The 21,977-nt window shown below is 36.9% G+C and overlaps 1 protein-coding gene across 2 annotated transcripts; it reads left to right on the top strand.

Annotated features, from left to right (window-relative positions):
• Window positions 1–13,697: 13,697 nt before the first annotated feature.
• On the top strand, window positions 13,698–21,466 carry LOC139851477 (clathrin interactor EPSIN 3-like). 2 transcript variants are annotated; one of them, XM_071840541.1, is made up of 13 exons: window positions 13,698–13,888; window positions 14,630–14,695; window positions 14,776–14,827; window positions 15,450–15,529; window positions 15,617–15,695; window positions 16,070–16,153; window positions 16,239–16,384; window positions 16,843–17,046; window positions 17,681–17,722; window positions 17,820–18,109; window positions 18,708–18,874; window positions 19,085–20,639; window positions 20,777–21,466. In XM_071840541.1, the coding sequence occupies exons 2-13, from the start codon at window positions 14,673–14,675 to the stop codon at window positions 21,205–21,207; spliced, it is 3,153 nt and encodes a 1,050-aa protein (XP_071696642.1). In that variant the 5' UTR covers window positions 13,698–13,888; window positions 14,630–14,672; the 3' UTR covers window positions 21,208–21,466. The 2 variants fall into 2 exon arrangements, with proteins under 2 accessions (XP_071696642.1, XP_071696641.1); XM_071840540.1 differs by having other exon boundaries at window positions 17,817–18,109; window positions 20,777–21,465.
• The last annotated feature ends 511 nt before the right edge of the window (window positions 21,467–21,977 follow it).

The raw sequence follows: 21,977 nt of genomic DNA, 5'->3' as shown, positions 1-21,977 counted from the left end.
CGGCTCGTATTAGGGGAACATCATATATCCCTAGAAACTTGGCAAAACGAACCAAAACCGAAGAAGAAGAAACGAGCGAGTCGGAATAAGATAGTTGTATTCGTGTGGTGTAATATATGGAATATAGTGTTCTTATGCTTTATGATATATGTAAAAATTGCTTGTATTAATAAGTATTTTTTTTATGAATCTAACTCTTGTCTATTTTACAGTTTAAAAAACACAAAATGGATAGACAACCCAATATTTTAAGAGACCTACCCGGAGACATGATTGATGAAATCTTGTCTAGAGTCGGCCAGAATTCTTCGGCACAACTATTTAAGGCGAGATCAGTTTGTAAGACATTCGAAGAACGTTCCAAGAATGTCTTGGTTTATAAGAGACTTTCGTTTGAAAGATGGGGGATATCACATTGGGAAACCCATAAGTTACGATGTGTTTACTTTGACGCATATATTGCGGGGAACCCAAATGCTATTTTACGCAACGGGTTAAGAAATTATTTTGACTCAATATATCCGAATATTGGACTTCGTGATTTAGAAAAAGCGGCTAACATGCAACATAAAGAAGCATGTTATGCTTACGGATTAGTAATGTTCGCTTCTCACCAAAGTGAGAACAAGAACATCGGGCTACAACTATTAAACAAAACGTTTCCACAAGTGACGGAGTCGGTAATTGGGGTAAGAAATGAGGTTTTTAGATTATTACGGGACTGTTGGACATTACGTAACCCTCGTCCCTTTGATGACGTTACAACACGCTGTCTTATCAACGGCCATAACGGTTATGTTGCACAAGACCAAGGATGGGAAGTAGTCCTAGTAAAACCAGAATGCATGACTTGTTTCTGGACGTATGAATTACGTGTCTTTATTGCCTTTGCTGAACGACTTGTGTACTAGCTAGAATTGTCTTCACAACTATCTTGTATCAAAGTTATTGTGTGCTATATTTCATGCTTTATGTAAAATAAGCGGTATTGTAAGTTTGTAAAATATTGTATAAAAGTTTGAACGCGAAATATTATTATAATCAGTTTTTCATATAGAATTGTAGTAGTTGAATTGTATATTAGCTACTAAGTATGAACTTAACGGGTAGGTACTACCCGAATTTAAACTTATAAAACGCTAATATGAAGAAAAAGCTTTTATAAATGAGTTCATATTATGCTACGAAATACTATTAACTACTCTTAATATTCTGTATGATTAACTTGTTCCATTTAACTATTTTGAAGGAAATGGCACCGACTACTCGACACACCGTGAATATGAATGAAGAGGAATTCCGTACTTTTCTAGCTTCAAACATAGCCGCAGTATAGGCTGCGCTACATACCAACAATAACCTTGGATCTAGCAGTACAGGAAATCGTGTAGGATGCACCTACAAAGAATTCACTGCCTGCAAACCTTTGGAATTTGATGGAACCGAAGGACCGATCGGATTGAAACGGTGGACCGAGAAGGTTGAATCGGTGTTTGCCATAAGTAAGTGTACTGAAGAGGACAAAGTGAAGTACGCTACGCATACCTTCACAGGTTCTGCGTTAACATGGTGGAATACCTATCTAGAGCAAGTGGGACAAGATGATGCGTACGCACTACCGTGGTCAGCATTCAAGCACTTGATGAACGAGAAGTACCGTCCCAGAACCGAGGTCAATAAGCTCAAGACAGAACTTAGAGGGTTACGAACCTAAGGATTTGATATTACCACGTACGAAAGACGATTCACAGAATTGTGCCTATTGTGTCCGGGAGCATTCGAAGATGAGGAAGAGAAGATCGACGCGTTTGTGAAAGGATTACCGGAAAGAATCCAAGAAGATATAAGTTCACACGAGCCCGCCTCCATACAACAGGCATGTAGAATGGCTCACAAACTAGTGAACCAGATTGAAGAAAGAATTAAAGAACAAACTGCTGAAGAGGCCAATGTGAAGCAAGTCAAAAGAAAGTGGGAGGAAAACGGTGATAAGAATCACCAATACAACAACAACAGCAATTACAACAATAATCGCAACAATTATCCCAACAATCGCAACATCAATCGCAACTACAACAAACGGCCCAACAACAACAACAACAACAACAACAACAGCAACTACAACAATCATCCCAACAACAATAATAACCGCAACAACAACAACAATCAGAAGCAACTATGCCAAAGGTGTGAAAAGAATCACTCGGGGTTCTGCACCAAATTTTGCAACAAGTGTAAAAGAAATGGTCATAGCGCGGCGAAGTGTGAGGTCTACGGACCAGGGGTTAATAGAACGAAAGGAACAAATGGTGTCGGAACGAGTAATGGCGGAGCAAGTAGTGTCGGAGCAAGTTATGCCAATGTAGTTTGTTATAAATGTGGAAAACCAGGCCACATTATTAGAAATTGCCCGAACCAGGAGAACACGAATGGACAAGGCCGTGGAAGAGTTTTCAATATTAATGCGGTAGAGGCACAGGAAGACCCGGAGCTTGTTACGGGTACGTTTCTTATTGACAATAAATCTGCTTACGTTTTATTTGATTCGGGTGCGGATAGAAGCTATATGAGTAGAGATTTTTGTGCTAAATTAAGTTGTCCATTGACGCCTTTGGATAGTAAATTTTTACTCGAATTAGCAAATGGTAAATTAATTTCAGCAGATAATATATGTCGGAATCGAGAAATTAAACTGGTTAGCGAAACATTTAAGATTGATTTGATACCAGTAGAGTTAGGGAGTTTTGATGTGATAATCGGTATGGACTGGTTGAAAGAAGTGAAAGCGGAGATCGTTTGTTACAAAAATGCAATTCGCATTATACGAGAAAAAGGAAAACCCTTAATGGTGTACGGAGAAAAGGGCAACACGAAGCTACATCTTATTAGTAATTTGAAGGCACAAAAACTAATAAGAAAAGGTTGCTATGCTGTTCTAGCACACGTCGAGAAAGTACAAACTGAAGAAAAGAGCATCAATGATGTTCCCGTCGCAAAAGAATTTCCTGATGTATTTCCGAAAGAATTACCGGGATTACCCCCACATCGATCCGTTGAATTTCAAATAGATCTTGTACCAGGAGCTGCACCAATAGCTCGTGCTCCTTACAGACTCGCACCCAGCGAGATGAAAGAACTACAAAGCCAATTACAAGAACTTTTAGAGCGTGGTTTCATTCGACCAAGCACATCACCGTGGGGAGCTCCTGTTTTGTTTGTCAAGAAGAAAGATGGTACATTCAGGTTGTGTATCGACTACCGAGAGTTGAACAAACTTACCATCAAGAACCGCTACCCACTACCGAGAATCGACGACTTATTTGATCAACTACAAGGCTCGTCTGTTTATTCAAAGATTGACTTACGTTCCGGGTATCATCAAATGCGGGTGAAAGAAGATGATATTCCAAAGACTGCTTTCAGAACACGTTACGGTCATTACGAGTTTATGGTCATGCCGTTTGGTTTAACTAATGCACCAGCTGTGTTCATGGACCTTATGAACCGAGTGTGTGGACCATACCTTGACAAGTTTGTCATTGTTTTCATTGATGACATACTTATTTACTCAAAGAATGACCAAGAACACGGTGAACATTTGAGAAAGGTGTTAGAAGTATTGAGGAAGGAAGAATTGTACGCTAAGTTTTCAAAGTGTGCATTTTGGTTGGAAGAAGTTCAATTCCTCGGTCACATAGTGAACAAAGAAGGTATTAAGGTGGATCCGGCAAAGATAGAAACTGTTGAAAAGTGGGAAACCCCAAAAACTCCGAAACACATACGCCAGTTTTTAGGACTAGCTGGTTACTACAGAAGGTTCATCCAAGACTTTTCCAGAATAGCAAAACCCTTGACTGCATTAACGCATAAAGGGAAGAAATTTGAATGGAATGATGAACAAGAGAAAGCGTTTCAGTTATTGAAGAAAAAGCTAACTACGGCACCTATATTGTCATTGCCTGAAGGGAATGATGATTTTGTGATTTATTGTGATGCATCAAAGCAAGGTCTCGGTTGTGTATTAATGCAACGAACGAAAGTGATTGCTTATGCGTCTAGACAATTGAAGATTCACGAACAAAATTATACGACGCATGATTTGGAATTAGGCGCGGTTGTTTTTGCATTAAAGACTTGGAGGCACTACTTATATGGGGTCAAAAGTATTATATATACCGACCACAAAAGTCTTCAACACATATTTAATCAGAAACAACTGAATATGAGGCAGCGTAGGTGGATTGAATTATTGAATGATTACGACTTTGAGATTCGTTACCACCCGGGGAAGGCAAATGTGGTAGCCGATGCCTTGAGCAGGAAGGACAGAGAACCCATTCGAGTAAAATCTATGAATATAATGATTCATAATAACATTACTACTCAAATAAAGGAGGCGCAACAAGGAGTTTTAAAAGAGGGAAATTTAAAGGATGAAATACCCAAAGGATCGGAGAAGCATCTTAATATTCGGGAAGACGGAACCCGGTATAGGGCTGAAAGGATTTGGGTACCAAAATTTGGAGATATGAGAGAAATGGTACTTAGAGAAGCTCATAAAACCAGATACTCAATACATCCTGGAACGGGGAAGATGTACAAGGATCTCAAGAAACATTTTTGGTGGCCGGGTATGAAAGCCGATGTTGCTAAATACGTAGGAGAATGTTTGACGTGTTCTAAGGTCAAAGCTGAGCATCAGAAACCATCAGGTCTACTTCAACAACCCGAAATCCCAGAATGGAAATGGGAAAACATTACCATGGATTTCATTACTAAATTGCCAAGGACTGTAAGTGGTTTTGATACTATTTGGGTAATAGTTGATCGTCTCACCAAATCAGCACACTTCCTGCCAATAAGAGAAGATGACAAGATGGAGAAGTTAGCACGACTGTATTTGAAGGAAGTCGTCTCCAGACATGGAATACCAATCTCTATTATCTCTGATAGGGATGGCAGATTTATTTCAAGATTCTGGCAGACATTACAGCAAGCATTAGGAACTCGTCTAGACATGAGTACTGCCTATCATCCACAAACTGATGGGCAGAGCGAAAGGACGATACAAACGCTTGAAGACATGCTACGAGCATGTGTTATTGACTTCGGAAACAGTTGGGATCGACATCTACCGTTAGCAGATTTTTCCTACAACAACAGCTACCATTCAAGCATTGAGATGGCGCCGTTTGAAGCACTTTATGGTAGAAAGTGCAGATCTCCGATTTGTTGGAGTGAAGTGGGGGATAGACAGATTACGGGTCCGGAGATTATACAAGAAACTACCGAGAAGATCATCCAAATTCAACAACGGTTGAAAACCGCCCAAAGTCGACAAAAGAGCTACGCTGACATTAAAAGAAAAGATATAGAATTTGAAATTGGAGAGATGGTCATGCTTAAAGTTGCACCTTGGAAAGGCGTTGTTCGATTTGGTAAACGAGGGAAATTAAATCCAAGGTATATTGGACCATTCAAGATTATTGATCGTATCGGACCAGTAGCTTACCGACTAGAGTTACCTCAACAACTCGCGGCTGTACATAACACTTTCCACGTCTTGAATTTAAAGAAATGTTTGGCTAAAGAAGATCTCACTATTCCGTTAGATGAAATCCAAATCAACGAAAAACTTCAATTCATCGAAGAACCCGTCGAAATAATGGATCGTGAGGTTAAAAGACTTAAGCAAAACAAGATACCAATTGTTAAGGTTCGATGGAATGCTCATAGAGGACCCGAGTTCACCTGGGAGCGTGAAGATCAGATGAAGAAGAAATACCCGCATCTATTTCCAGAAGATTCGTCAACACCTTCAACAGCTTAAAATTTCGGGACGAAATTTATTTAACGGGTAGGTACTGTAGTGACCCGAACTTTTCCATGTTTATATATATTAATTGAGATTGATGTTTACATGATTAAATGTTTCCAACATGTTAAGCAATCAAACTTGTTAAGACTTGATTAATTGAAATAGGTTTCATATAGACAATTGACCACCCAAGTTGACCGGTGATTCACGAACGTTAAAACTTGTAAAAAACTATATGATGACATATATATGGTTATATATATAGTTAACATGATATTATGATAAGTAAACATATCATTAATTATATTAACAATGAACTACATATGTAAAAACAAGACTACTAACTTAATGATTTTGAAACGAGACATATATGTAACGTTTATCGTTGTAACGACATTTAATGTATATATATCATATTAAGAGATATTCGTACATCATAATATCATGATAATATAATAATTTAAAATCTCTTTTGTTATTATAAACATTGGGTTAACAACATTTAACAAGATCGTTAACCTAAAGGTTTCAAAACAACACTTACATGTAACGACTAACGATGACTTAACGACTCAGTTAAAATGTATATACATGTAGTGTTTTAATATGTATTTATACACTTTTGAAAGACTTTAATACACTTATCAAAATACTTCTACTTAACAAAAATGCTTACAATTACATTCTCGTTCAGTTTCATCAACAATTCTACTCGTATGCACCCGTATTCGTACTCGTACAATACACAGCTTTTAGATGTATGTACTATTGGTATATACACTCCAATGATCAGCTCTTAGCAGCCCATGTGAGTCACCTAACACATGTGGGAACCATCATTTGGCAACTAGCATGAAATATCTCATAAGATTACAAAAATATGAGTAATCATTCATGACTTATTTACATGAAAACAAAATTACATATCCTTTATATCTAATCCATACACCAACGACCAAAAACACCTACAAACACTTTCATTCTTCAATTTTCTTCATCTAATTGAACTCTCTCAAGTTCTATCTTCAAGTTCTAAGTGTTCTTCATAAATTCTAAAAGTTCTAGTTTCATAAAATCAAGAATACTTTCAAGTTTGCTAGCTCACTTCCAATCTTGTAAGGTGATCATCCAACCTCAAGAAATCTTTGTTTCTTACAGTAGGTTATCATTCTAATACAAGGTAATAATCATATTCAAACTTTGGTTCAATTTCTATAACTATAACAATCTTATTTCAAGTGATGATCTTACTTGAACTTGTTTTCGTGTCATGATTTTGCTTCAAGAACTTTGAGCCATCCAAGGATCCATTGAAGCTAGATCCATTTTTCTCTTTTCCAGTAGGTTCATCCAAGGAACTTAAGGTAGTAATGATGTTCATAACATCATTCGATTCATACATATAAAGCTATCTTATTCGAAGGTTTAAACTTGTAATCACTAGAACATAGTTTAGTTAATTCTAAACTTGTTCGCAAACAAAAGTTAATCCTTCTAACTTGACTTTTAAAATCAACTAAACACATGTTCTATATCTATATGATATGCTAACTTAATGATTTAAAACCTGGAAACACGAAAAACACCGTAAAACCGGATTTACGCCGTCGTAGTAACACCGCGGGCTGTTTTGGGTTAGTTAATTAAAAACTATGATAAACTTTGATTTAAAAGTTGTTATTCTGAGAAAATGATTTTTATTATGAACATGAAACTATATCCAAAAATTATGGTTAAACTCAAAGTGGAAGTATGTTTTCTAAAATGGTCATCTAGACGTCGTTCTTTCGACTGAAATGACTACCTTTACAAAAACGACTTGTAACTTATTTTTCCGACTAGAAACCTATACTTTTTTTTTGTTTAGATTCATAAAATAGAGTTCAATATGAAACCATAGCAATTTGATTCACTCAAAACGGATTTAAAATGAAGAAGTTATGGGTAAAACAAGATTGGATAATTTTTCTCATTTTAGCTACGTGAAAATTGGTAACAAATCTATTCCAACCATAACTTAATCAACTTGTATTATATATTATGTAATCTTGAGATACCATAGACACGTATACAATGTTTCGACCTATCATGTCGACACATCTATATATATTTCGGAACAACCATAGACACTCTATATGTGAATGTTGGAGTTAGCTATACAGGGTTGAGGTTGATTCCAAAATATATATATTTTGAGTTGTGATCAATACTGAGATACGTATACACTGGGTCGTGGATTGATTCAAGATAATATTTATCGATTTATTTCTGTACATCTAACTGTGGACAACTAGTTGTAGGTTACTAACGAGGACAGCTGACTTAATAAACTTAAAACATCAAAATATATTAAAAGTGTTGTAAATATATTTTGAACATACTTTGATATATATGTATATATTGTTATAGGTTCGTGAATCAACCAGTGGCCAAGTCTTACTTCCCGACGAAGTAAAAATCTGTGAAAGTGAGTTATAGTCCCACTTTTAAAATCTAATATTTTTGGGATGAGAATACATGCAGGTTTTATAAATGATTTACAAAATAGACACAAGTACGTGAAACTACATTCTATGGTTGAATTATCGAAATCGAATATGCCCCTTTTTATTAAGTCTGGTAATCTAAGAATTAGGGAACAGACACCCTAATTGACGCGAATCCTAAAGATAGATCTATTGGGCCTAACAAACCCCATCCAAAGTACCGGATGCTTTAGTACTTCGAAATTTATATCATATCCGAAGGGTGTCCCGGAATGATGGGGATATTCTTATATATGCATCTTGTTATTGTCGGTTACCAGGTGTTCACCATATGAATGATTTTTATCTCTATGTATGGGATGTGTATTGAAATATGAAATCTTGTGGTCTATTGTTACGATTTGATATATATAGGTTAAACCTATAACTCACCAACATTTTTTGTTGACGTTTTAAGCATGTTTATTCTCAGGTGATTATTAAGAGCTTCCGCTGTCGCATACTTAAATAAGGACAAGATTTGGAGTCCATGCTTGTATGATATTGTGTAAAAACTGCATTCAAGAAACTTATTTTGTTGTAACATATTTGTATTGTAAACCATTATGTAATGGTCGTGTGTAAACAGGATATTTTAGATTATCATTATTTGATAATCTACGTAAAGCTTTTTAAACCTTTATTGATGAAATAAAGGTTATGGTTTGTTTAAAAATGAATGCAGTCTTTGAAAAACGTCTCATATAGAGGTCAAAACCTCGCAACGAAATCAATTAATATGGAACGTTTTTAATCAATAAGAACGGGACATTTCACCATATATGCAAAAATACTTGGAGAGATGCTTATTATTTGTTTGTCAAATATTGATTGAAGAGCGTGGATCGTATATTATTGTATACTAATATCTTAACAAGGATTGATATAAGTGATGCTTTTTCCTTTTAACCGAAAGAGAAGCAAAGTAGAAGAAGATAAGAATAAATAAGATATAAGGTGTGATCGTGATGTATACGAGATAAATAATAAATAATATATGGTCTACATCTTATCCACGACTCAATTTTATTTGTTTTTATTTCCTTAAAAAACTCACTTTTTTACATTATACATATTTTATCATGTGTAATATTCAGTTTGGCAATTTTAATTTTTAGATAAAAACTTAAACATAGAATAAATCAGGATTTAAAAGTATATTTAGCAGATATAAAAACAAACAGTCTTCAGTCTTCAACTTACAGATCTTCAGACAACATCTTCTCTACAGACATGGTCCGCAGATCTTCAGACAAAAACATCTTAAAAAACAAACAGCACCTTAGAAACTCGATCTTTAGGTTCCATACACCCGATGTCACCCATCTCTCCATAATAATGACCCGAAGTCTTACCTACCCGACAAACCTCACGGTTTATTGTCTTATCAAAAGTTCCTAGCGATCACACGCTACCCGCAATTTTCACAAGGCCAACGATATAGCCTCACGAAACCTTTCATCTAACACTAAAGAGATGCTTGAAAACACCAAGTCTTACACCCTTCCGCACATCGACACATCCACCACTACAAGGGATATTCTGTTAAGAATGTTACCCTATAACCCACAACACGCTAACGTACTAATGCAATCACCATCATACGGGCCCCACCCCCACGAGTTTAACGACCCTAAGACTCCTCGATTCACCAATTCCAAGGCGACTCACAACTAGAATCCTTACACGGCTCTCTAACCACACACTCTACCGAGTGTAACCCAATTCTTCAATCATTAGACTTGCTACATCCCTTTATGGGATTCAAGTCTTCGTCGTACGCACACTCACTAATCGGTCATCCTAGTTACGATGAGTAACTACAACCAATAACAATCTCAATAGTGCACCCACTACTTAGGGTGACTAGGTACGCGCTGAACTCGTGAGTTTGCTCACTCATCTTAACTAACCGAATCCACCGTAACACTTCCCGACTAATAAAGAACCCGATGTGACAACAAGCACATCACCCGAGACCACTATATCCTAGGAATCAATAAAAGATTCCTAACTCGTCCCGATTCTACCCCAACCATGCCACGTTTCCTCCGCTCGGTACTCGTCATGTCATGCTTGGTGCCAAGATACACGGTTGTAATAATGGTGATCAGTCACTATTACAATTGCGTACCTTACCATTTTCGCATGGTCACGCAAAGTACTTTACTCAGACTGACGCGACATTCACACAAAATAACACGCGATAACTCCTGGTACCCGAATGACCAAAGTCCTTACGGTGAACTTCATCACTCAAAACCGCCAAACATGCGAATATCTCCAATAGATTCGTCTCTAGGACACCGCACCAATAGATACCTGTATATATACACCAATATACAATATAATAATAAACGTACTCAAGTACACCGCAACAACAAGTCAACCTACAACCTAGGTGACTATCACTAAGACAACGTCCAAGTTCGCCTACCTACATTAGGCACTAGCAATCTAAGGCACAAATTTTCACGCGAAATAAGGCCTCACATAATCCCACATTGGACAAGCACAAGTCCTAGTTAGTCACCTACTCTAAGGCACTAACAATTCTCAATCCGACCCGTACTCCTACAAGTCCCGCAAATAATACATATCCGCCAATAAGTCTAAGACTAGGCACCTATTCCAAGGTCACCTAATTCCATTAGACTATGCTCTGATACCACTTGTAACGACCCAACTTCGTTTTACCAAAAACACGACAATTTTTTTTTTTACAAACAGTACATCTGGACGGCGTCCAGTAACAAAAGGCAGGACGACGTCCAAAGATTGAGACGGCGTCCAGTTGTTCTAACTTTGACTGTGATCAAAACACACTAACCCACGTTATACTGGACGTCGTCCAACCAATTTGGACGGCGTCCAGCAGACCTGATCAGCCCCATTTCATTTCAAAATACTTTAAACACTTCGAATCAATAACAAAACGATTTGTAACAACCCAATCAAGTTTTAGATCAACAAAACATTACATAAAAGTGTTTAAACCACGAAGACGGGTTAAGACTCAATAACCCAACCCAATACCAAGAGCATAATCCCAGGGACTACCAAATCCCCCAAATCCGCGTCCAAACATCCAAAAGTTACCCCGTCGAGCCCAAACGCTTCTACGCATCTAGCCTAACAACTAGCTAGCTTCATAACACAATACTTGCAATCACTTACACAATTTACCGCATACACGCTAGCAATTTAATTAGCATACCATCGCAAAGTATAACGCTAAATTCTCCTATACGCAAGCTAGCACAAACAATAGCATATAATCCGAAATATAATATGCTACACTACAACACATAACCATGGTTATCCAAAACACAAAGGGAACGATTCTCGCGAATGAACCGTTAGCCACGCAGACGCCACTAGTATGCATCATTAGTCCCTTGGGTGGTATCGACGCCCGAACTTTAAACCCACCCGTCACGTGAAATGTGGTATCGAACGCCCGAACTTTAAACCCACACTTCACGCCCGCACACATACATATGATATGGTATCGAACGCCCAAACTTTAAACCCATATCACATGCCACACATGAAGATGAGGTATCGAACGCCCGAACTTTAAACCCTCATCCCATGCCAACACGATGTGGTATCGCATACCCGAACTTAAAACCCACATCGCATTTTCGCACAAGTAAATACGTTACATACACACATGTATAATTATTCCACTCACCTTGGAATGCCCGCACAAGTCATGTATAACATGATCTCCGTCCTCAAATTCGAGCAAGTAACCACCTATATCACACATAGGTACAACATACACATAAATAGCCATTATCTAAAAGAGAACCCGACACAAACATTCCCTTAGCCGAGGGATCAAACCTTGCTCGCCAAAACCCGCCCATTTAACGCCTAATGGACACGAACCAATTACCACTTCTGGTGGTAATTCAAACCCACTCTACAAGTACAATTTAACACTTAAGGCACTTGATCTTACAAAACCAACCCATAAGTACAACTTGACCCAAATTGCACTTAACCATTAAAACAAGTCAAGTTCGACCCATAAGCACCATTACTAGGTTTAGCTCACGTTGACTTGTCAAATTACACCCAAAACACCTACAATCATTAACAACTAGTGATTGTGTCTCAAAATCAACATTTGACACCAAAAATCAAGAACACATAACCCATTTCAACATAAAACCCATTTTGACCCATATTAGAGTTTACACCCCAAAATCAAGTCAACACAACACCAAAATCACTAGTACACAAGTGTTCTAAGGTTTAACCAACACATGCAAGCCCCAAACTTACAATTTCATCAATCAAAACCCTAAGTCACCCATTTAGGCTTACTTACATGAATCTTACTCAAAACTCCCAAATTTCACAATAAATGGGTTTATAACTCTAACTAACACAAACCCTAACTCAAACAAGAAATCAAACACTACAATTCTTATTAGGGTTTACCTCAAGCACCAAAATGAGCTCTAGTAGCTAGAAACACCAACAAGCACCAAGAACCACTCCAATTTGGGCAAAAATCACCACCTTCATCACCATTTGAAGCTTCCTCTCTCTAAAACTCTCCTCTCTCTCTCTCTCTCTAAGATGTGATGAGAGAGTTGTGAATGTGAAAATGATCCAAAAGTGGATCTAAAACTGATACTAAAGCCACCAATCAGTTCACAAGTGAAAAGATCAAAGTACCCCTTTTAATTTGAGTAAATTGCAGCTGCTGGCCCGCCAGGTCAGTTGGACGGCGTCCCGAATGGCTGGACGGCGTCCCAATGAACTGTGACTGAAACTGAAATTTGTTTTGGCCGTAACTTTCAAACCGTAACTCCGTTTTCGATGAATCAAGTATCGTTGAAAACGTAATGAGATTTACAATTCAATGGTAAGGTTTTAGAACATCAACTCCAACTTTATTTGGGATCCAAATATACGCTTACATGCCTCGTAATTCGAATGACGTCCAAAACAACGCGTAACAGAAAAACGGGGTGTTACACTAAGGAAAATAAATTTGAGACGGAGGAAGTATAATTAGATTAGAAAGGATGGTGTTATCATGTGCTCTTAACACATACGTTAGACAAACTCATTAATTAGTACGGAGTATAAATTAAATTTAAATATTCAATTTTAACTTTTAATATATAATTATAATTATATTATATTATTATATAATATATAATATTTATATTTATAGTAATAAATAATAATATAAATATAAATATGAAATATTAATATAAATATAATATAAATAAAGAAATAATAAGCTTACGAATATAGATAAGAAAAAAATACATGTATATGTATCCCATTAATTCTCCGAGCAAATGTGCGCTGTCTGCTCTCAAAATTACCTTCCCTTTTTTCTGTTACTATCATTTTCACTCATTCAATCTCCAAGATCAAAATAAATAAAATATCTTGATTCTTTGTCATTTTATATAACTTTCAACACTATTATTTTCTTCATATATCTTGATTCATATTTCATTATACCCAGATTCCAGTTTATCAGATCTGCCACCCTATTCAGTTTAATCAGGTTTGATATCATTTTCTTGAAAAAAATTACATTTTTTGATCTGGGTTAGTATCTGTTTTCTCAATAAACCAGATCTTAATCTGTTTTTGTAATTTTCTAATTCATATTTGTATATATATATGTTATTGGGTTTGTGTCAGCTAAGATGTTAATGTGATTAATCAGGGGTTTTATATTCAAAGATTTAATCTTTTAGATATTAATTTAGTTCTGGATACCCTAACTGTTATAAGTTATGTGATTGCTCCATTTATCAGGCGCTTATAAGTTATGTAAATTTTGTGATCTTTTGTGTTCTTCATCTTTAAGCTTTTATCTTTGTGTTGTGTTCTTCATTTTCTAAGTTGTAAATCAATCTATTTATACATTTATCTTTGTATGCTACATGCTTTACCAATTAGTATGCTATATGCTGTTGTAATTCATTCAAGATTGATTATAAAGTGTATAGCTTTACATCAATAACTTCATTGTAATGAAAAGAGATTAGTGGTGTTTGGATGTCTGTTTTAAAAATTGATTATTCAATTTTCAAGTCACCTTATATAGTTAAATGAGTGTTAGATTAATCTACTTTTGCTTATGATTACCCTATATTCCGTTTGATGCAAATATAAGATTGTATAAAAATAGTGATAGTCTTTTAAATCACTTTAACAAATCATTTAGTTATGTATTACAAATGCGTTTAATTAAACCATGATTCTCAAATGAATATTGTTACTGTTCTTCTATTTCCAGCTGAACCGATATAATCTTAGGGGGGTCGTCCTTCCACGCTAAAATGAAGAAGGTTGTCAGGGACATGTAAGTAATTCAACATTTGTATTCTGCACTTTAACTTCGATAATATAATGATTCATAATCCTGTTTTATATTATATGCAGTAAGAGAGGTGTTAACAAGAAAGTGCTTAAAGTTCATTCAATAGAACAGAAGGTAAGTGTCATTTTCAGTCATTTTTACAAGGATCCAAATCATTGTTATATGATTGGATGTGTTTTATGCAAACGAGCCACCTCGATCTTGGCTCGTTTTGAACTTTTTGTATAAAGCTTGAGCTCTTTAGGTATTTTACAAGCTATAGCTCAACTAGTTTTGTGACATGTTTAGTTATTTTTTATCAAATTCTTATCATTATGTGAATATAATATTTTGTATAGTACTAAGTATATATAAAACTAATATTCTCTACTCTGATTATTTTGGATATAAATAATAAATAAATATAATTTATGTAATTTATATATATTTATTATTGTAATTGTAGTTATTATATTATATTTTATATATTAGATGATATTATATATTATATTATTATTATTATTATCTACATCATTATCATTATTAGTATATAAATGATAGGCTTGCGAGCTTATTCGAGCTTTGCTCCAAGGTATGCTGAGCTCGTTTAAGCTCAGTTTGAATAAAGCATGCGTGTAGTGAAGTTCGAGTAGCTTGGCTTGTTTACACCCCTAATTTCAAACTTTTATAAACAACGTTACAACGACAATAATTCCTTATAGATTGATTATTTAATATCAAAATCTGTATCGTGCAGGTTCTTGATGTTACCAGCAACGACCCATGGGGTCCTCAAGGAACTCTTCTAGCTGATATTGCTCAGGCTTCTAGAAACTAGTATGTCACTTCTGTTTTTCATTTTTCACAGAACATGCGAAAAATAATATGATTTGTTACATAAATAAATCTTGTCTTGATGTTCAGCCATGACTACCAAAAGATCATGACAGTTGTTTGGAAACGTCTCAGCGATACTGGGAAGAATTGGCGCCATGTGTTCAAGGTTTGCAATTATCAACTTCTTTTATAACTGAGTCAAACACGTAACGAATTTTGGTCAAACTTCTTTTCAAATTTCGTTTATAAGTACTTACCTTGCCAAATGTGAATACAAAATGTATATTATTCAGTTATAACCTATCTTTTTATTATATATTTTTTGACTAAATTGATTTACGAGCCATACTGCTTTGCAAATACATTTTCGGTACCTTTATACCCATATGACCTATTTCTTCTTTAGCTGAATGTTAAAAATTATTTTGACTTTTTAACCACCATAGAAAAAGATAACCTAAATCGACCCATGATAATAAATGGATGCAGCCAATGTTTAGTGAGATATTTTAACCATCTGAGTTATGTCTTGTCTACCAGGCTCTGAATGTTCTTGAATATTTGGTAGTAAATGGGTCAGAACGTGTCATTGAAGATATTAGAGAACATGCATACCATATATCAGTAAGATTAATTTTTTTCTTACCTTTTTCCAGAATTATAGCTTGATTATTGAGGTAGTTAGTAGAATTGTTTTCTTGTGTAATAGAATCTGTCGGTTTTTCAATATATCGATTCTACCGGGAGGGATCAAGGGAGCAATGTAAGGAAGAAATCTCAAATTCTTGTTGCTCTTGTGAACGATAACGAGAAAATTAAAGAAGCAAGAGAGAAGGCTGGTGCTAATAGAGACAAGTGAGTTTAGTGTATTTAGTGTAAAGTATTTTTGTACATTATTATTATGGTCCCATTTGGAAGTGGAAAAGTAGGTGTGTTCAGTGTTGCAAAACTTGGAAGTACTCGGTTTTTGCAACTCGGGGAGTACTTGGTCAAACTCTTCTAAAACTTGGGATTACTTGGAAATCAATCAAAACTCGGCCAAAACTCGGGATTACTCTGAAAAATCGGTCATAGTCAAAGTTGGTCAACATCTGAGTCCCCGAGTACTCCCTCAAAAGTTCCGACCGAGTATTCCCAAGTCACGATTTTTACAACCTTGGGCGTGTTGGGTACTTGATCAACACGGGTTTGGGTCAAAATGGAAACTTTTGTTATGGGTCAAAACAAGTTGGGTTGCATACAACTCAAATATGGTGGTGGTTGAGGGTATATTAGATACTGGGATGAATTTATTATTTTTATTTCTGAAACAGGTTACGAAGTACACCTGGAGATGATGGGTATGAAGGGCGTTATGGAAGTAGAGATGGAGAAGATCAGTACGGGAGAGATCGTGATGAATATCGTGGAAGAAGAAGTACAGATGGTTACAGAAGTGATAATGGCCCACAAAGTCGAAGCTCGGATGGATATAGGGAGCAGCCTTATGAAGATGAAAACGGTCATAATTCTTCAAGGTATATATGTGACTCTATCATAATATATAGTGGATTTGTAATTTTTAGAGCAAAATTTTAGGATTTTTCGATTTTGCCCTTGGTGGATTTTTTTCCCCAGAAGTCTCCATATTTTGCCCAAAAACCTTCATATTTTGCTCAAAGACCTTCATATTTTGCCAAAAAAAAAAAAATTGCTACGCTTTTAAAATTCCTGCTTTCGCAACTGGTGGTCAGTGGCTAGTTAGGTGACGGCTCTAAACAGGTTCAGGCTAAAGCGAGAAGTTCTCTACGGGTTTGTGCCGACACATAAGTCATACTACTATAATAATAAAAAAAAATAATGTAATTGATTTAGGAGGTTATGTATATCATATGTACACAATTACACTTTTATAGCAACTTTCAATCTAATAGATAACTTTCTTGTGCTTGATTGCTTTTCAAAATCTACTTTTATTTGTTTCTTGTTTTATGAAAAAAAATATATATATTTACAGTTACTGAGAGAAATGTTATGATTGCGTCAATTGTGACAAAATACCAATGTCTTATTAGTCACTCATTCGTGAATTTTTAACTTAAATTGAGTGGTTACTTGCTGCTTACTTATACTTGTATTAAAGATGTTAAATTACTTATATTTTTACTCCAGGGATAGCAATGCTAGATTCGAAGATGGTTCTCCAGATGTAAGGTAGTGAATAATGATTCCTGTATTTTTGTTTTCTGTTTAAGAATTTGATTAATCAATCGGTCAATATTAATTGATATATTTGGTGTTCGGGCAGTAGTCTTGAATCGAAACCGTCAGGACAAAATCATGGGGCCCCACCTAGTTATGAAGATGCTGTGATCGAGGGTCATAGTCCTGATACACCGCTTCCAGCTGCTAATCATCATGAAACTGTCGTAACTGACCACTTTGCAGCTCCTCCACCGCCACCTCCGGCCACTGCTACACCACTTCCTGCCGCTGATACACCGCCTGCTGCTGCTGATACACCACCTGCAGCACCTGCAGTGACGTCCGTTAATGAAAATGATGCATTTGACTTTTTTGACCCCCGCGGTACATCCCCAGGTAAACTTGATCTTTGTTTGTATATTTTTAAGGAGTCAATGCTGCAAGCGAATTGAGGTTTTTTACAATGAACTTGAATTCGTTGATTTAAGCTTTTATCGAGTTCGAGTTTGAAGTATATATGTAGCTAAACTCGAGCTTATAAGAGCTCAACTCATGCTATTATCGAGCTTTTTGAACCTTAAGTAATATGTATATGTGTATATAAAGTTATATGTAGTATTGGATTATAAAGTTGTTAGACTATTTTATAATACTTTTTTAACTAGCGCTCACGTTTTCTTCTGATTTTGTATCTATTTGAAACGGGTTTTATCAAATTTAATCTATGTATAATATATATATATATATATATATATGAATATGAAATGGTTACTATAAAAATTATTATTAAATGAGAATTCTAGCTCGAGTTGCATCATGAAGACTCGTCGATCTATCGAGCCAGGCTAGAGCTTAGCCTAAATGTGAGCTTGGCCCGACTCGACTCATTTGCAGACCTATTTACGTAATGGCATCTTGCATTGTTTTGTTGCAATTTAACTATGTCATCTGCCGAAATATACTAAACAATAACAAATAATTTGTGTGAATATAGCTGCCCCAGTTGCCACGTCAGCATCAGGTGGGGCTGAGATGGACTTGCTTGGTTCTCTATCAGATTCTTTCTCTTCAAATGCATTGACCGTTGTACCAGCCGAACCCCACCCTCCAACGAACCCAAATTCCACTCGGGCCTTTTTGGCTTCATCACCATCCAGTCAGGTAATTTGTTTAATCTTAAGAATTTTAGAAATAATATTCCTTATATGGATTCGATAAACGAACAAGAAAACAAATTTCTATTGGTGTTCAATCGTTTGTTTGGTAAATTTAAACAAACGAACACGAACGAACCACGTTTGGTTCGTATGCAGATGCATTTAAACGGATGTTTATCACGTTGTTGCTTATTTTGTACTTTTTGTTACGCAGCCATTTGATGATCCATTTGGCGATGGTCCTTTTAAAGCTGTTCCTTCCACAAATGGATTCTCGGCTCAAACATCAGCTACCCCCTTTGGTGAATCAACCCCCTTCGGTCAATCAACGCCCTTCGGTGAGCCAACCCCCTTTGGTGTATCGACCCCGTTTGGTGATTCGACACCGTTCGGTGAGCCAACTCCGTTCGGTGAGCCAACTCCGTTCGGTGAAGCACCTCAATCGGTTGCTCCAACAACAGAGAATAATAACATGGAGTTTGGAGATACGTTTGATCAAACCATCGATATTTTAGCAGATATACTTCCTCTAACGGGACCCACATCCACCGGACCCTCACAAAATGGTTTTCAAGTGCAACCTGGTCAACCTTCATCACAAACCACATTTCATTCACAAACTGTTCAACCTTCAAAAACTGATTATGCACTACAACAATCTAATCAAATTTCTACACAAACCGTAGCTCATTCTCAAATGGGTCAACCTCCTCAACAAACACACTATGCACCCAAACTTGACCAGACTTCTTTCCCATCACAACCTAATCAGACCACATTTCCTTCGAGTTTTCCAAGTCAATTTGGTCAACCTACGCCACAGCCGAGTTTTCCAATCCAGGGCAGTCAATCTGCCTTGCAGCTCGGTTTCCTGGACCAGGGTGGCCAATCTGGCTCACACCACGGTTTTCCAGCTCAGAGTGGTCCATCTTCATTGCAGCCCAGTTTTCCAGCTCAGGTTGGTCAAATTCCATTACAGCAGGGTTTTGAGGCTCAGGGCCCTCGATCTGTGATGCAGCCTGGTTTTCCGGCTCAAGTGAATCAAAGTGCGTTGCAGCCCAGTTTTCCAGCCCAGGGTGGTCAATCTCCATTGCAGCCTGGTTTTGAGGCTCAGGGCCCTCGATCTGTGATGCAGCCTGGTTTTCCGGTTCAAGCGAATCAAAGTGTGTTGCAGCCCAGTTTTCCGGCCCAGGGTGGTCAATCTCCATTGCAGGCTAGTTATCTGGTTCAGGGCGGTCAAACTGCTTTGCCCACCAGATTTCCACCCCAGGGTGGCCAATCTCAGTTGCAGCCCGGTTTTGCATCCCAGGGCGGTCAATCTGCATTGCAGGCCAGTTTTCCGTCTCAGGGTGGTCACTCTCCATTGCAGGCTGGTTTTCCAACTCAAGGTAGTCAACATGGATTTGCAGATGGTCAAAATGGGTCGGTGGGTGGTTTTTCGTCGCAGTTGGGTGCGGGTACCCAAGCAGGATTCCCCAATTCCAATGGTCAAACTGGTCAACAAAATAACTTCCATGGAGGTTTCCAGCCTCAGGGTTCCTCAGCTCCAGTTCCGCCGTTGTCACAAATTACTGCCACGCCACAGCCCCCACGTGCCCCACAGTACAATTCTTCAAGTTTCTATCAACCGCCAGCTGTCACAGCTTCTGCAACAGGTGCTCTAGCTATAGTACCATCCCAACAACCCACGGACAAAAAGTTTGAGACCAAATCCACAGTTTGGGCTGATACGTTAACCCGTGGGCTCGTCAATTTGAACATATCTGGATGTAAGTTATTTCATCCTTCTCTGTTCATTTAAGTAATACTAAACAAATGAATGTTTATCTTATGTTCACGGGCTTATGTTCGTTTAGAGCCCTTTATTCACCCGAGACTGACTCGTTAAATTTGTATGCGTGTGCAGCTAAAACAAACCCCTTAGATGACATTGGCATCGACTTTGAGGCCATAAACCGCAAGGAGAAAAGAATGGAGAAGCCAAGCAAAACCCCGACGACTTCAAACGTAACGATGGGAAAGGCCATGGGTTCGGGTTCAGGAATGGGTCGAGCTGGTGCAGGTGCTTTAAGACCCGCACCAAACCCCGTAATGGGTTCAGGAATGGGAATCAATATGGGTGCATCTGGTTTTGGTGGCATTAACAACCAGCCCATGGGTATGAACGGCATGCATCAGAATATGGGTGTCGGAATGAACGTTGGCCAAGCGTCTCAAATGCAACAGCTGCCTGCTGTTGGGTTCGCACCTGGCTCAGCGATGCCACCTGGCGGTTATAATCCAATGATGGGTAGAGGTGGTGGTTATGTTCAGCAACCTTATGGTGGATACAGATAGACTTGCAGCCACATTGGCCATATGATATTGTGATATAATATAGTTCAATTTTTTTTCTTCCAATCATTTAAAGTATATTCTTTGATCAAGATTATGCGTCTTGTGTATTGTTCATTTTGTCAAGATTTTTTCTTATGTGGTATAGCTCTGTATAAACCAAATCTTAGGTTTTGCCTAATTTTCTATACTTATAAAAACAATTCTCCTCTTGTTCATTCTTGACGCATGTAATTACTATTATCAATTTTGATGTTGTATTAATTAGATAATTAAATAATAAATAAACTTAATTAAAAGATAACGACAAATTTTGATTTTATATAACTTTTTTTTTTCTTCATCTAATTGTGCCAAGGCCTATTAATAGTGATGGGTAAATTACGCGTTTTGGTGGTGGGGTGGGGTGTTTGGCGTTGACATGAAAGACGTATTGGTAAACGGTGTTTGGTGTTGACGTGACAGATGTGTAGGTAAATTAAATATTAATAAGGTGGCGTGTTGGAGGTATGAGTGGTATTTTTAATTTCTTTTTCATATTTTTTATTGTATAATTTATTTTAGTTTTAAGTTTGTTTAATTAGTAAGATTATTATTTTGTAATTAATAAAATAAATTAAGCTCATGGTTGGTTCACTAGTCTGAGTAATTAGCACTAAGAAATGGATATTTATTATTATTATTATTATTATTATAATTAAAGGTGGTTGGTTATTTATAATGGGATTAATCAACTATTCCCCACCAAAATGGAAAGAGTGGATCATCGCCTA

This window comes from Rutidosis leptorrhynchoides, chromosome 6 (genome assembly GCF_046630445.1).
Source record: "Rutidosis leptorrhynchoides isolate AG116_Rl617_1_P2 chromosome 6, CSIRO_AGI_Rlap_v1, whole genome shotgun sequence".
Taxonomy (NCBI): Eukaryota; Viridiplantae; Streptophyta; class Magnoliopsida; order Asterales; family Asteraceae; genus Rutidosis; species Rutidosis leptorrhynchoides.
Note: the sequence above shows the minus strand (reverse complement) of the source record. Positions and strands in the feature narration are given on the sequence as shown.

Excerpts from the sequence above, each read along its gene's own strand:
- LOC139851477 (XM_071840540.1), top strand. The coding sequence starts at position 14,673 with ATGAAGAAGGTTGTCAGGGACAT. Across the intron at positions 16,154-16,238 it reads AACATGCATACCATATATCA|AATCTGTCGGTTTTTCAATA; the intron begins GTAAGATTAATT and ends CTTGTGTAATAG. Across the intron at positions 20,640-20,776 it reads CAATTTGAACATATCTGGAT|CTAAAACAAACCCCTTAGAT; the intron begins GTAAGTTATTTC and ends ATGCGTGTGCAG.